At 38.8% G+C, this 13,986-nt stretch overlaps 1 protein-coding gene across 1 annotated transcript; it reads right to left on the bottom strand.

Annotated features, from left to right (window-relative positions):
* Nucleotides 1-124: 124 nt before the first annotated feature.
* Nucleotides 125-13,757, bottom strand: LOC108675674 (serine-rich adhesin for platelets-like). Its single transcript, XM_018163702.1, has 5 exons — nt 13,663-13,757; nt 4,022-4,269; nt 3,829-3,960; nt 603-3,090; nt 125-146 (listed from the first exon to the last, which is right to left on the bottom strand). The coding sequence occupies exons 1-5, from the start codon at nt 13,755-13,757 to the stop codon at nt 125-127; spliced, it is 2,985 nt and encodes a 994-aa protein (XP_018019191.1).
* Nucleotides 13,758-13,986: the final 229 nt, after the last annotated feature.

Here is a 13,986-nt window from a genome sequence, read left to right as displayed (position 1 = left end):
ATATGAGTTTATATAGTTTACATCACAATAACGAAGAAATATCTTCCGTTTAATCATGTATTACATAATATCACAAAATGTAAAAATTTGCGCTTCCGTAAAATGGCGTAATATATTATCTTGCTTAATTTTGGTCAGAGTCAATACTGATGCAGAACATTCAGTGCTCAAAATATGAAATATAAAGAATTTGTAAATGTATTCTCTGAAATTCCTAAAACTCAAAGGTTTGAAATTTAAATTTGTCAAGATAAATTTGTCAGGAAATCATATAAGAGTCGCTTGTGTCAGTTGAAAAATGTAATTGGGAATTGTAAAAAAATAACTACGGTAATTGAACAATTTCGTAAAGAATACTTGCGAGGGATGATTTTATTAAATGAAAACTGAGACACTGAATAAATTTTAAATAATCAACTAAATTAGCTTCATCAATCAACGAGTCAGTCTCAGACGTCAGCCTCAGACGTCAGCCTCAGACGTCAGCGACGGTGGGGGACTATCTGAACCAAAGGACGTGACGGGGCCTTGGTGGTGGTGGTGGTGGGTGTTGTGGTGGTGGTGGTGCTGGGTGTGGTGGTGATGTGGTCGCTCCAGAGGACAATGTGGACGCTTCAGAGGACAATGTGGATGCTTCAGAGGACAATGTGTACGCTCCAGAGGACAATGTTGACGCTTCAGAGGACATTGTGGTCGCTCCAGAGGACAATGTGGACGCTTCAGAGGACAATGTGGATGCTTCAGAGGACAATGTGGACGCTTCAGAGGACAATGTTGACGCTTCAGAGGACAATGTGGATGCTTCAGAGGACAATGTTGACGCTCCAGAAAACAATGTGGTAGCTCCAGAGGACAATGTTGACGCTTCAGAGGACATTGTGGTCGCTCCAGAGGACAATGTGGACGCTTCAGAGGACAATGTTGACGCTTCAGAGGACAATGTGGATGCTTCAGAGGACAACGTTGACGCTCCAGAAAACAATGTGGTAGCTCCAGAGGACAATGTTGACGCTTCAGAGGACAATGTGGTCGCTCCAGAGGACAATGTGGACGCTTCAGAGGACAATGTGGATGCTTCAGAGGACAATGTGGACGCTCCAGAGGACAATGTTGACGCTTCAGAGGACATTGTGGTCGCTCCAGAGGACAATGTCGACGCTTCATAGGACAATGTGGATGCTTCAGAGGACAATTTGGACGCTTCAGAGGATAATGTTGACGCTTCTGAGGACAAAACAGACGCTTCAGAGGACAATGTGGGTGCTTCAGAGGACAATGTGGACGCTTCAGAGGACAATGTTGACGCTTCAGAGGACAATGTGGATGCTTCAGAGGACAATGTTGACGCTTCAGAGGACAATGTGGTCGCTCCAGAGAACAATGTTGATGCTTCAGATGATAATGTGGACGCTTCAGAGGACAATGTTGACGCATCAGAGGACAATGTGGACGCTTCAGAGGACAATGTTGACGCTCCAGAGTACAATGTGGATACTTCAGAGGGCAATGTGGTCGCTCTAGAGGACAATGTGGACGCTCCAGAGGACAATGTGGACGCTTCAGAGGACAATGTCGACGCTCCAGAGGACAATGTTGACGCTTCAGAGAACAATGTGGTCGCTCCAGAGGACAATGTGGACGCTTCAGAGGACAATGTTGACGCTCCAGAAAACAATGTGGTAGCTCCAGAGGACAATGTGGAAGCTTCAGAGAACAATGTGGATGCTTCAGAGGACAATGTGGACGCTTCAGAGGACAACGTTGACGCTCTAGAGGACAATGTGGATGCTTCAGATGACAATGTGGACGCTCCAGAGGACAATGTAGGCGCTTCAGAGGAAAATGTGGACACTCCAGAGGACAATGTGGGCGCTTCAGAGGACAATGTAGGCGCTTCAGAGGACAATGTGGACGCTTCAGAGGACAATGTTGACGCGTCAGAGGACAATGTGGATGCTTCAGAGGACAATGTTGACGCTTCAGAGGACAATGTGGTTGCTCCAGAGAACAATGTGGATGCTTCAGACGATAATGTTGACGCATCAGAGGACAATGTGGACGCTTCAGAGGACAATGTTGACGCTCCAGAGGACAATGTGGATGCTTCTGAGGACAATGTGGACGCTTCAGAGGAAAATGTTGACGCTTCAGAGGACAATGTGGATGCTTCAGAGGACAAAGTGGATGCCCCAGAGGACAATGTTGACGCTTCAGATAACAACGTGGTTGCTCCAGAGGACAATGTGGACGCTTCAGAGGACAATGTTGACGCTCCAGAGGACAATGTGGTCGCTCCAGAGGACAATGTGGACGCTTCAGAGGACAATGTGGATGCTTCAGATGACAATGTGGACGCTTCAGAGGACAACGTTGACGCTCCAGAGGACAATGTGGATGCTTCAGATGACAATGTGGACGCTCCAGAGGACAATGTGGATGCTTCAGAGGACAATGTGGACACTCCAGAGGACAATGTAGGCGCTTCAGAGGACAATTTAGGCGCTTCAGAGGACAATGTGGACGCTTCAGAGGACAACGTGGATGCTCTAGAGGACAAAGTGGACGCTTCAGAGGACAATGTGGACGCTCCAGAGGACAATGTGGACGCTTCAGAGGACAATGTGGATTCTTCAGAGGACAATGTGGACGTTCCAGAGGACAATGTGGGTGCTCCAGAGGACAATGTTGACGCTTCAGAGGACAATGTGCTCGTTCCAGAGGACAATGTGGACGCTTCAGAGGACAAAGTTGACGCTTCAGAGGACAATGTGGATGCTTCAGAAGCCAATGTTGACGCTTCAGAGGACAATGTGGTCGCTTCAGAGGACAATGTGGATGCTTCAGAGGACAATGTGGATACTTCAGAGGACAATATGGTCGCTCCAGAGGACAATGCGGACGCTCCAGAAGACAATGTGGATGCCCCAGAGGACAATGTGGTCGCTCCAGAGGACAATGTTGACGCTTCAGAGGACAATGTTGTCACTACAGAGGACAATGTTGACGCTTCAGAGGACAATGTGGTCGCTCCAGAGGACAATGTGGACGCTACAGAGGGCAATGTTGACGCTCCAGAGGACAATGTGGTCGCTTCAGAGAACAATGTTAATGCATCAGAGGTTAATGTGGATGTCCCAGTTAACATCATGGATACATCAAAGGGCAGTGTGGGTGCGAATGTGGACGATATACCGGTGGTGTATGAAATCAATGAGGTAAGTGAGTCTGTTGCCGATGAAATCGATGTCGATATCGATGCATCAGTAGTTGAAGATGCGGTTGAAATAGATGAATTGGATGAAGTTGATAGATTAGTAGTAGATTCATCTGTAATTGAAGATGAGACCAGAGAAAATTGAGTGGTTGAGGATATTAAAGAAGAAATCGGTATGTCAGGAGTTGAAGATGTAACTGAAGGAGATACACTGGTTGAAGATGATAAAGAAGAAATCGACATGTCAGGAATTGAAGATGTAACTGAAGGAGTTACACTGGTTGAAGATGATAAAGAAGAAATCGGTATGTCAGGAGTTGAAGATGTAACTGAAGGAGTTACACTGGTTGAAGATGATAAAGAAGAAATCGTTATGTCAGGAGTTGAAGATGTAACTGGAGGAGTTACACTGGTTGAAGATGATAAAGAAGAAATCGGTATGTCAGGAGTTGAAGATGTAACTGAAGTAGTTGCATTGGTTGAAGATGAAAACACAGAAGTCGATGCATGAGTGGTTGTTAAAGTAGGAGTATCAGTTGAAGTTACCATACTTGTAGTTGATGTAGATGTAATTGATGGTGCGATCGAAGGGAATGTAGTAGTTATAGAAACACCTGAAGTTAAAGTGTCAGTTGTTGATAATGAAACTAATGTTGTCGTTTTAGTTAATGTTAAAACTGAAGTTGATGTGGCTGCTGTTTGTGTTGTTATTGAGGGTTCTGTTGATGTTGTTGATGCAGAGGACACTACGACGGTAGGTGATGTCGTAAGTGAAATATATGATGTTGATATAAAAGTTTCAGTTACCGTGGAGGTAATAGTTACTGAGACTAAAGACGATGACTCTGTTGAAGTCGATGTTGAAGTGATAAACTCCGATGTTGAAATTACTGATGCAGTTGTAGTAAGTAATGAAACAGATGACCAAGTTATTGGAGCAGAAGAAGTTTCTGTTGTGTTTATAGTTACTGGAAGTAGAGAGGAATAAATTGGTGATGAAGCTGTTGGCAACGAGGAGAAAACCATGGAAAGAGAAGTCGGCAACAAAGTGGTTTCTATGACAGATGAAATCAAAGTTGTACTTGTCATTGAATCAGAACTATTGATAGTAGAAGACTTATCATTTGATGAAGAAACAGAAAAATTTGAGGTACTGCTAGGACTAGATATTGAAGTGATGCTTGTTGATACCTGATTAGTGTATGAAAGTATTGTCGATGATGTAAAGGAAGATAAAGGGGTTTCAACTATGATAGTTGAAGTAGCTATAAGCGTAGTGACCATGGTTACTAGTGGTGGTCTGATAAGCTGGTAGAGACCAGGTCTGGGCCTATACCCCGGTCTGATACCAGCTGGTTTGTAAACAAACAAGGGTCGCTTTAATAATCCTAGAGGAATTGTTTTTTGTGAATTTTCAGCACCATTAGAAATTATTGACAAGGTATTGGAATTGCTGCTGTTTTTGTTAAAAAAATGCAATGGAAGAACAGGATAGGGTTGAATTTCCTTGCTCAGATTAAGGGTATGTGAAGAACTCAGTTTGGATTGGTTTAATAGAGAAACGGGAACGAGCACGGCGTTTGAATGATAGTATGGACGGGCTAAGTGAACTTGCTCTTTATACGGACGTAGTGAGCCAGTCAAGTGAGGGCGTTTAAAAATCGGATGCTTTAACCGTACAAAATTGGGTGCAGGATAGCCGCCGTAGCCTTGGTGTTGCTCCTGATTTTGTGATTGGTTGATCATTATTTGGATTTGTTTAGTTTTCCGGGAAGAATTTTCATAAGTCATATTGTCATAAAATGGATTGTTATTTAAATGCATGAATGTGGATAAGTTTGCTGGTCTATTGGAAAATTTTTTCACTTGATCGTATTCTTTGTTATTGATTGTACGGTAGCTGGAAATGAGCAAGGAAGTATCCTTATATTGTAATAACTTTTTTCTGCTCGGAGACCCAATCTCTTGGTCTGTTGTTTTGGTCGAAGAAAATACGTCCGAGGAAAGTTTTGTTTCGTCTTCTGACTTTTGGGGATGAATCACCGCTTTTTCTGATATACTTGAAATATTTTCAAAATAAACTGGCGATTCATTCCACGATTCAATAGCAACTTTTTCTTCATTTCTTACGCTTTCTCGATTGTCAGTGACATGAGACGTTGTCCCGAGATGAACTTTAGTTGTTAATTCATTTTCATTCATCAACCTTTCATGATCATTCGATAAGTGTGGCACTGACTTAAAATTCAATTTTCGGGACAATTCATAAATTTTTGATGCAATTCCCTGACCAGAATTCACGTTTTTGGAAGACTCGTGCGAATATTTCGTTGGCCACACCTCGGCATTTCGGTCATTTGAGGGAATGAGATGAGATTTTCCGTCTTCCTGTAAGTGGTTCATTACAGGATTGGTGTAGGTAAGCCGCTGCCAGCCTGTAAAATAATTAGTATACCGTGTGAGTAATTATTAATATTCTATAAAATTGGTATCAGTGTAAACTTACATGCCATTAAGCAAACTATGAACATTTATTTCAAAAAATTTGAAATTTTTGAGAAATGACAGTTTTTTAATTGAAAAGTATCATAATGTTAGCCAAATTATAACTTTAAATCAATTATAAAATTTGCAGGATAAGTAATAACAGCTATACTTACCATTCGCAGTCCAAAAATACGGGACAGTGCATACGGTAATGACAAGTAAAATATTCATCTTAACGCCACCAATCGTCCGCAAGGTCCAAAAGATATAAAACGAAAAACGCAATGTCCAAAATCTTCGAAATGAAAAAAAAAATATTAGAAGAAGGAAGATGACCCGAGGTTAGCGTCAATCAAATTTTCCCTTCAATTGCTATCTTATGCAGATTGATACTTTTTTTAATGCTCCGGGGTTACTTTCAACTCATTAAATTTGCCACCGTTGTAATGTTTCTTGAACACGATTCTGATCTGCACGCAATGTTCTCTATTTTTCAAACTAATTCAAAGTTCTGAATTGTTAGCTTTTTCAGTGGAAATTTGGCTTTGAGATTTAATTAATTTTCATTTGATATACGGGTGATGGTAAGAAATCAAAATCCACAGGCACCTCTCGTAGCTTCCTTACAGATTTTTCATCCATGTGAATTATGGAGATACTGATATCTTCAGTGTATAGTTCTTAACGAGGTTCGTGATGATTAATGCCAAAGAGCTACCACGGTTCTAATTTTAATTTTAGTCGGGTTGTTATTTTATCCAGTGCATTCAAAGCATTAATTAATGCGAGTAGTTAAAACCTTAGGATGAACCTCAAAATAATATCTTTAGAGCAATCGTTATTATTATTTGATGACATTGATTCTAAGCAACAATTACATCAATGACATTGCTAAGGCTTTCCAGTTTTTCGACGTTCGTTTCTAATAGTCATGTACAACGGTAGGAATTTTTTACACAGGTTCCACTTAGAGGACACCGACTGCGGTAGAGTTTCGTTCTCGACTAACATTTTTGGCGAGAACTGCAGACAACCGCTGCTCTTGTCTAACAGTTTGTCGACAGATGGAAGCTGCTAATGACTCTGCTGCTTGCCGCTTTTTTTAAAAACTGTATTATGCCAGTTTAGCTTCAGTTAAGTATTTTTTAGCGCATTTTCTAGTTTATGGAAAAAATACGCTATTGTGCTCGTCATGTCCGTCCGTCCGTCCGTGACTTCACGTTTCCGTCGATTTTGAGAATATGCGCTCTCTGTCACTCACTGCATTTTTAATTTTATCATTTTGTAAGGATTTGGAATTCGTTTATTTTACATTTTTTACCAAGTAATTTGAGTGACATATGGAGATGATTTATAAAAATATATCAGTAGTATTGCAATCCCGTATAGAATTTCATCGACCTTTAATCTCAAAGAACAATATTCACTAATGATATTTGTAAAATAATGCTGTAAAATTCGCTATTTGAATATCTAATGAAGGCTCGCGCTATGAATTCTTTGGCTACCGCAAAAACTCCATTTATCGCCGAACGATGGACGATGACGAGACATGAAGATTCTCTTAATCTCATATAAAAACACTAGAGAAATTTTTACCCGACAGGAATGAAATGATGTACGAGTATTATATATACATAAAATTTTTAAGAATAAATATCTACAACTCACAGCATTAGATGCATTGAACTTTCACGTTGAAGTTCAACTAATGAATAAGATTTGAACAACCTAATGATCGCCAATAAACAATTATCACTATAATAATATTTTAAATGTTTCATCATTCGTATTATTTTAATATCTCGCATAAAAAATCCATCATTGCTATCATGTATATTCTCACACTTTTCTTTTATTATGACAAATATTTTTCAACATAATAAGCTGACAGGAACAAAAAAACAATCAATGCACATTAATCATTCGTAATATTTTTGCTCCCTAAAATTCCAGTTATTATAAGCGAACGAACACTCAAGTAACCGAGATACATACAACACATTTGATGTCAACAGAAAATATACACAAACAAAATCACTAATTTTTCTCACAAGGTTAAAATTAATTTCATCGCCATCGTAATTACCCACAAGATTGAGAATGCCACCCTCACATTAAATTCCCCAGGATCACCTAAAAATTACTCCAACAAAAAAAATTAATAAATAAAAAACCAAAAATTCCAGCGTAAAAATAAATTACTAAATTGACGCAAATTTTTACATAAAACGCCCAAATCTCAGCTAATTAACGCACTGCCGTAACTCCTTGCACCTTCGTAAATTATCACATCTCTTTAAATATATACGACACAGCTGACCAAATTCAAATAAATGATGCTACTTTAATTTACATAGCATCTAAATGCTCAGCCTCATACGGAAATTTTTAAAATCACGCTGCTTCGACAGCGCCACAATGATGCAAGGGCGGGATCTTATTATGATGATTATTATCTTCAACATTTATGGCACTTCTCACTTTTGACATGGAGCAAAACATGGTGAAGTTTCGCATCGAATTCTACATGGGGTAGAACTGAGTGGCCGCCGGAGTAGAACTAAGTTCTACATGAAGTAGAACTGCAGTTCAATTTGTCCCATTTTGAACTGTAGCCTCTTGAGCCAGGCGTGGAGACTGGCCCCTAACAAAATTTAGAGTCGCCCCAGCTTCTGGTAGTCCAAATCAGAAGCTGCTGCGTCTGTAAATTTTCACTGGGTAACAAAATTTAGAGTCGCCCCAGCTTCTGGTAATCCAAATCAGAAGCTGTCGCGTCTGTAAATTTTCACTGGGTAACAAAATTTAGAGTCGCCCCAGCTTCTAGTAATCCAAATCAGAAGCTGCCGCGTCTGTAAATTTTCACTGGAGGGCAGCTCTGTTGTGGACGATATGAGGGGACGTGTTCAGGGGAGGACGAGGGTCGTCAGAGACGTGCGTGATAGAGAGGAGTAGAGGGATGGAGTCTTGACACGTCTGTACCCTCACGGACAGTTGATCTGGCAGCTGGAGGTGGGTGGGGTTTGGGTAAAAAATGAGGAGTAGATGGACAATGCAAGTAGTAGATGGACAATGCGAGGAGTAGATGGACAATACGAGGAGTAGATGGACAATGCGAGGAGTAGATGGACAATACGAGGAGTAGATGGACAATACGAAGAGTATTGGGTGAGATGGACGTATTGTCGGAAATAAGAATGAACGGAGTAGATGGACGTAGACGGGTGGACGAAGTAGATGGACGTAGACGGAAAATATGAATAAAATACATATTTTTATTTCACACATTTCTGAACCCTCATGAAAACCTAAAAACATTTCGTCAATTGCTATTTTACTCTTCATCTACTGCTATCGGTGTAAAAAATGAACTTTAGTTCACTATTTCATAATATTGTTAGCTAACCTCTTGTAGAAAAAATATTCTACTTGGCCAGTGAAAAAATGGGAGTGCCATATAGAATAAGCGACGAGCAGCTTTTAAACTTGTAAATGTACCAGCTAATCGCTACCAAAACAAATTGAGAGCTAAGAAGCTAGTCAGCACAAAGCATAATACAATTAATAAGAAAACAGGATGCTGCTTCAATAAATACAAGTCTCCACAAGCTCTTACATAGAATCACTTCCTTATTGTTCATTCATTCATCAGCCATCTGCAGTTTTTGTTATGATTCAAACCGACAGAGTCAAATTTATAACACCAACTTTGAAATATACTAGCCTTATTTTCTCTCTTTTTGGAGAATTAATTTAATTAAAACTTCAAATTAATATAAATGTACAAGCGTAGCCAAAGATACTTTTAATATATAAACGTTGGGATCCAAGAATGTATCAATAAACAGAACTAAAAAAATCAATATATAAACTGAATTAGAATTGCTTCATAATGAAGATAAATGAATGTAAATGCCACTTTATTTGTACAAAACGTTACATTAGACTGATTAGAGAATAGAATAAAAAATTCTTGCAACATTTCTATCGTTCAGTGCCTACCATTTATATTAAAAAAATATCGAAACTTATAAATGAATTAGATTTTCGAAAGTGGGCAAAGAAATCTGACGAACTCTTCCACCTGTGAAATTGACAGAAATAAAATACTATCATCCACAACCTCTACAATTACGATGTAAACAACAATTAGTTACATATCTACTTCAACAAAGGCTACTGTTAAAGTTCCTATAGACAATGCCAAATATTAATTGAACTAAAATTACACCAAGGATGTTCATGACAAAGGTGGCTGCATTTACAATTTTTGCGTGAATGAAATAAAGAGAAAAACGAGCATTGATTACAAATGCATAAAATATTCTGATGAAACCAACTAGTAATAATAATATAAAATCTTTGCATTCAATTTGTGAATAATGCGAAAGATGCCGTTAGCAATTATTTGGAGCGGTATTTGGTAGATTCAAAATTAAATTATGGCTAACAAATTCTTTACTTGCACTCGTAGTTAAGCTGTAAACATTTTTTGTCAATATGGACCAAAATATCTTGAGCTTCATTAGAGGAATTGCATTAAGGCATCAGGACACTTCGCTAAGGGCATTGATTCAAATGTTATATCAAATTTTATTTGCAGGAAATTGGAAAAATATCAAAATATTGTTTGCATGCCATGAAGCTTACTTCTGCATATTCCTAAATCGATGCGTTCAGCGACTTATAAATTGCTCATATTGGGGAAAGAAGAAGCCGTTGTAGTAATTGGCAAGGTAAATCGTTCATAAATCTCGAAGTATGATATTTTCTTTCATTTATCCATATGAGGAAAGTACATTAGATTCTAGAAGTGACATGATAATAAAACTTAAAAATATGAGTTAATTCCGGCAATTTTTCAGAATTCTGATTATTTACGTTAAAATGAAAATATGAAATCAGTAAGCTACGTTCGTCGACCACGAAAAGCAGTGTGCACGATCGAGCAAGAAACATATATTCTAAAGTATATGATAATAATCTAATATAAGTGCAAAGTCGTACATATTACAGCAAAATAATGCTTGGCATGCTAAAGGTCAAGAGGAATGGAAATGGGAATCAACGTTAACTGCATGGAGTCTTTTCCTGTGAGGATAAATCAGGTTTAATGGATTAACTGGAATCAGGGTTAACTGGAATCGAGGGTTATAAAACAGCAATTTTTAAGTTATTTTTCTATTTCAGATAAGAATACGTGAATGGAATTAAGGTATGAATAGTGTGTGCGTGTTTCAATTGACAGTGCCATAAAAACTTTTACCTTTAAATGTAAAAGACATCGTAAAAAGACACATTAGTTTTTTTTTAATAAATACTAAACGAGTGTTCACAAAACAAGCCCTTCAGTAGAATGACTAGACAATACTAATCATTTAAAAACAAATAAGTACTAAATACCATAAGTAACCTTAAGCACGAACTCTTCTCATAGTAATCGAGTCTTATGGATGAAACAATCGTAATTTATTAATAATTAGAGGAAGCGAACTTGAACACACTCAACAAAAACAGGCGATTAAAAAATAATGTACAAGTGAATTCTTTACAGGAAAAATTTATCTAGTATCCGGTCGTCATATTATTATTATTCTACGAAGCATTTATCGTGGCGTCTGGTATGGGGTAAGTGCCAGTCATTACCCACAGAGTAAAACAACAGGATTGTAAATGAAAACGACTGAAACTGAGATTTTAATGCAAGGCAAATTAACAACAAGGTGGGCTTTGGATATAAATATTAATCTATGGAAAAATAGTGTAAATAATAATACCCTTGGCAACGTGCGTATCTGTTGAAGAGTAATCGAATAGATAATCGTCGTTGAAGATGAATAAAGAAATAATAATACAACATAACAATTATTCAGACAATAAAAAGGAGCCTATTAGAGCTTAAACTAAATCGCATCGGGGATCAGCCGAACGATAATGATTAACGAGAAAATTGTGTGCGCGACGTTAACTTCCTAACGGTGTTGCCAAGGTAAAGGTAAATTATGATTTTATTACAAAATAAAAGTCGCAAAATGTCTAACACTACACTGGTTCAAACGAACTTCGAGGGCACGTCGAACGTCAGATTAATAGCAAGCGAAAAATAAATAGACACAAGAAAGGATAGGAACGGATAAAATGACTATAAGCACTAGATTCATAGGCTCTACGAAATTCATAGGCATATCTTTATTAGACACTCGTGACGGGCTGAAAAAATAGTTAAGGTACAGGATGAAAGGTACCACTTAATTGTTATCATCATTAACAAGTATTAAATAATCATTTCGGCTCCAAAATGAAATGAGAATAAAATAATGCATTATTTGAATTACGAAACAATATGGAGCAAAATGGAGGTTTTAGTTCGATGAAAAAAGCCGTGAATGTAGCATGAATGCACTCACGACTTTGAACACTTGGCCCATACACCGTCACACCTGCGCGCATCCCACCGTCTTCAACACATGGCTTATCCCGTGGCTTCTTTGCTATTGTATTTTAACTGGCGCACGCGGGGTTTGGATTCTACACCATTCCCTCCTTTTAACATCTTCCAGGGTTTTCATGCCCACTGGTCCAGTTTCATACCTTCACGAACATCACACGATCAATGCAACATAACTGCCACATATACAGTTCTCCACTAACGAGCTCGTAAAACATTGTCTACAATGAAAATACACGATCCTCAGCTCTTTGACCAACTAATATTTTCACCAGACGCCACTTCAAGGAAATATCAGTCATCTATAAGCCCCAAACAACGCGCATTAGGTTCCTCACCTCAACCACTGTTCACGTAACAACATCCACACCCTAACCACCTACACCCCGGTCCGTTTGCGCTCGGTCGTCTGTTATCCAATGAACGCTCCCACCCAGTGAAAATTTACAGGCGCGGCAGCTTCTGATTTGGGTTACCAGAAGCTGGGGCGGCTCTAAATTTTGTTAGGGCAGGTGCTATGGCCGGAACTCCGACTACGATTACTGACAGACGAAAAATCACCCAGTTACTTACACGAAAGACTTTGCAAAAACCTACCGCCAACCAGCAACTTCAATTCCTAACCTACGATTGTCCGTTGGTAGACTTTCGAGTAACTCATTCTTATCATCAAGGTTGTCATATGGCTTTAAAAAAGTGCCAAATCCGCAAGCAAAAAAGGCCAAAATTCAATATATACTAGTAAATAGGTGTGTTTGGGTGCAAAACTCCTTTTTCTGTGCAGTTTCTATAACTTAAATAGGAAGCACCCCTATCATAAATTTTAGCCGGCCAACGCAATTGAAAAAATAAACTGAATCGTGGAATTTGTCTACAAAAAAAACGTCTGGCAACCCTGCTCATCATCATCACCACTCTCATTATCATCACCACCTTCATTACCATAAATTCACCCTTAAAAATGGAGCGCGGGTAAATAGGAAGTTACAAAAAACTGTATTTCTTTTTATTTAAATTCAAACCGTAAATACAGAACCACAAAAATTCACCCTTCACTCCCTCATTGAGATCAATCAAGTCCTGACAGGTTCCCTCTCATCCTCCACCCTACCCAAACCTACACCCATAAACTAAGCCAACCAAATTATGCGCAAAGCGCATATTTTCATCTACTGCCTATTCCATTTCTCCTTCCTCTGTCTGGCCACTCATGCTTTTTTCATCTCTTTCATAGTGGCACCAAACCACTACCACCACCACACCCTGGGTAAGATTTAGCACTTTGCAGGTCTATATGGCATACGCCATACGTAGAGCTTGCATTTTGCTTTAAAATAAACTTAATTAATGCACCAAAGCTCGGTAGTAGTTAATACGAGGGCGAAATGTGTTTGCACTGAAATGTATTGCTATTCAGGGCCAATTAATGAAATTTGCTTTATGTATTCAGTGCATGGAGCAACATACTTCAGCGGTGCCGAATAAACATGATTCAGCCAGCACTGTTAGTCACCTGGATAGGATGTAGGCGAGGAAGAGGGACGACATGTTGACGGACGCCTTGGACTGCCCGGGAATGCCTGACAAGATCACCTGACAAACATCCATACTATTCAACACCTTTTCATACTATTTAAAACCTTTTTGAGTGTATTCCAGGTAAAGATTTCGTGAAAATGACGTAACGTCTATTTTAATAAATTTTATTCTCTTTAACACAGAAGCCATTTTAATTTCAAAATAAAAAATATTTTCTCCCAGAATACATTAAAATTAGTAACCGCTTAAACGAAATCGGCTGGGAATTTAACTAACTTCAAGTGAAATAGCAAGTTTT

Source organism: Hyalella azteca, unplaced genomic scaffold, assembly GCF_000764305.2.
Source record: "Hyalella azteca isolate HAZT.00-mixed unplaced genomic scaffold, Hazt_2.0.2 contig12009, whole genome shotgun sequence".
NCBI lineage: Eukaryota > Metazoa > Arthropoda > Malacostraca > Amphipoda > Hyalellidae > Hyalella > Hyalella azteca.
The sequence above is the reverse complement of the archived record's forward strand: the minus strand, read 5'-3'. Positions and strand labels throughout refer to the sequence as shown.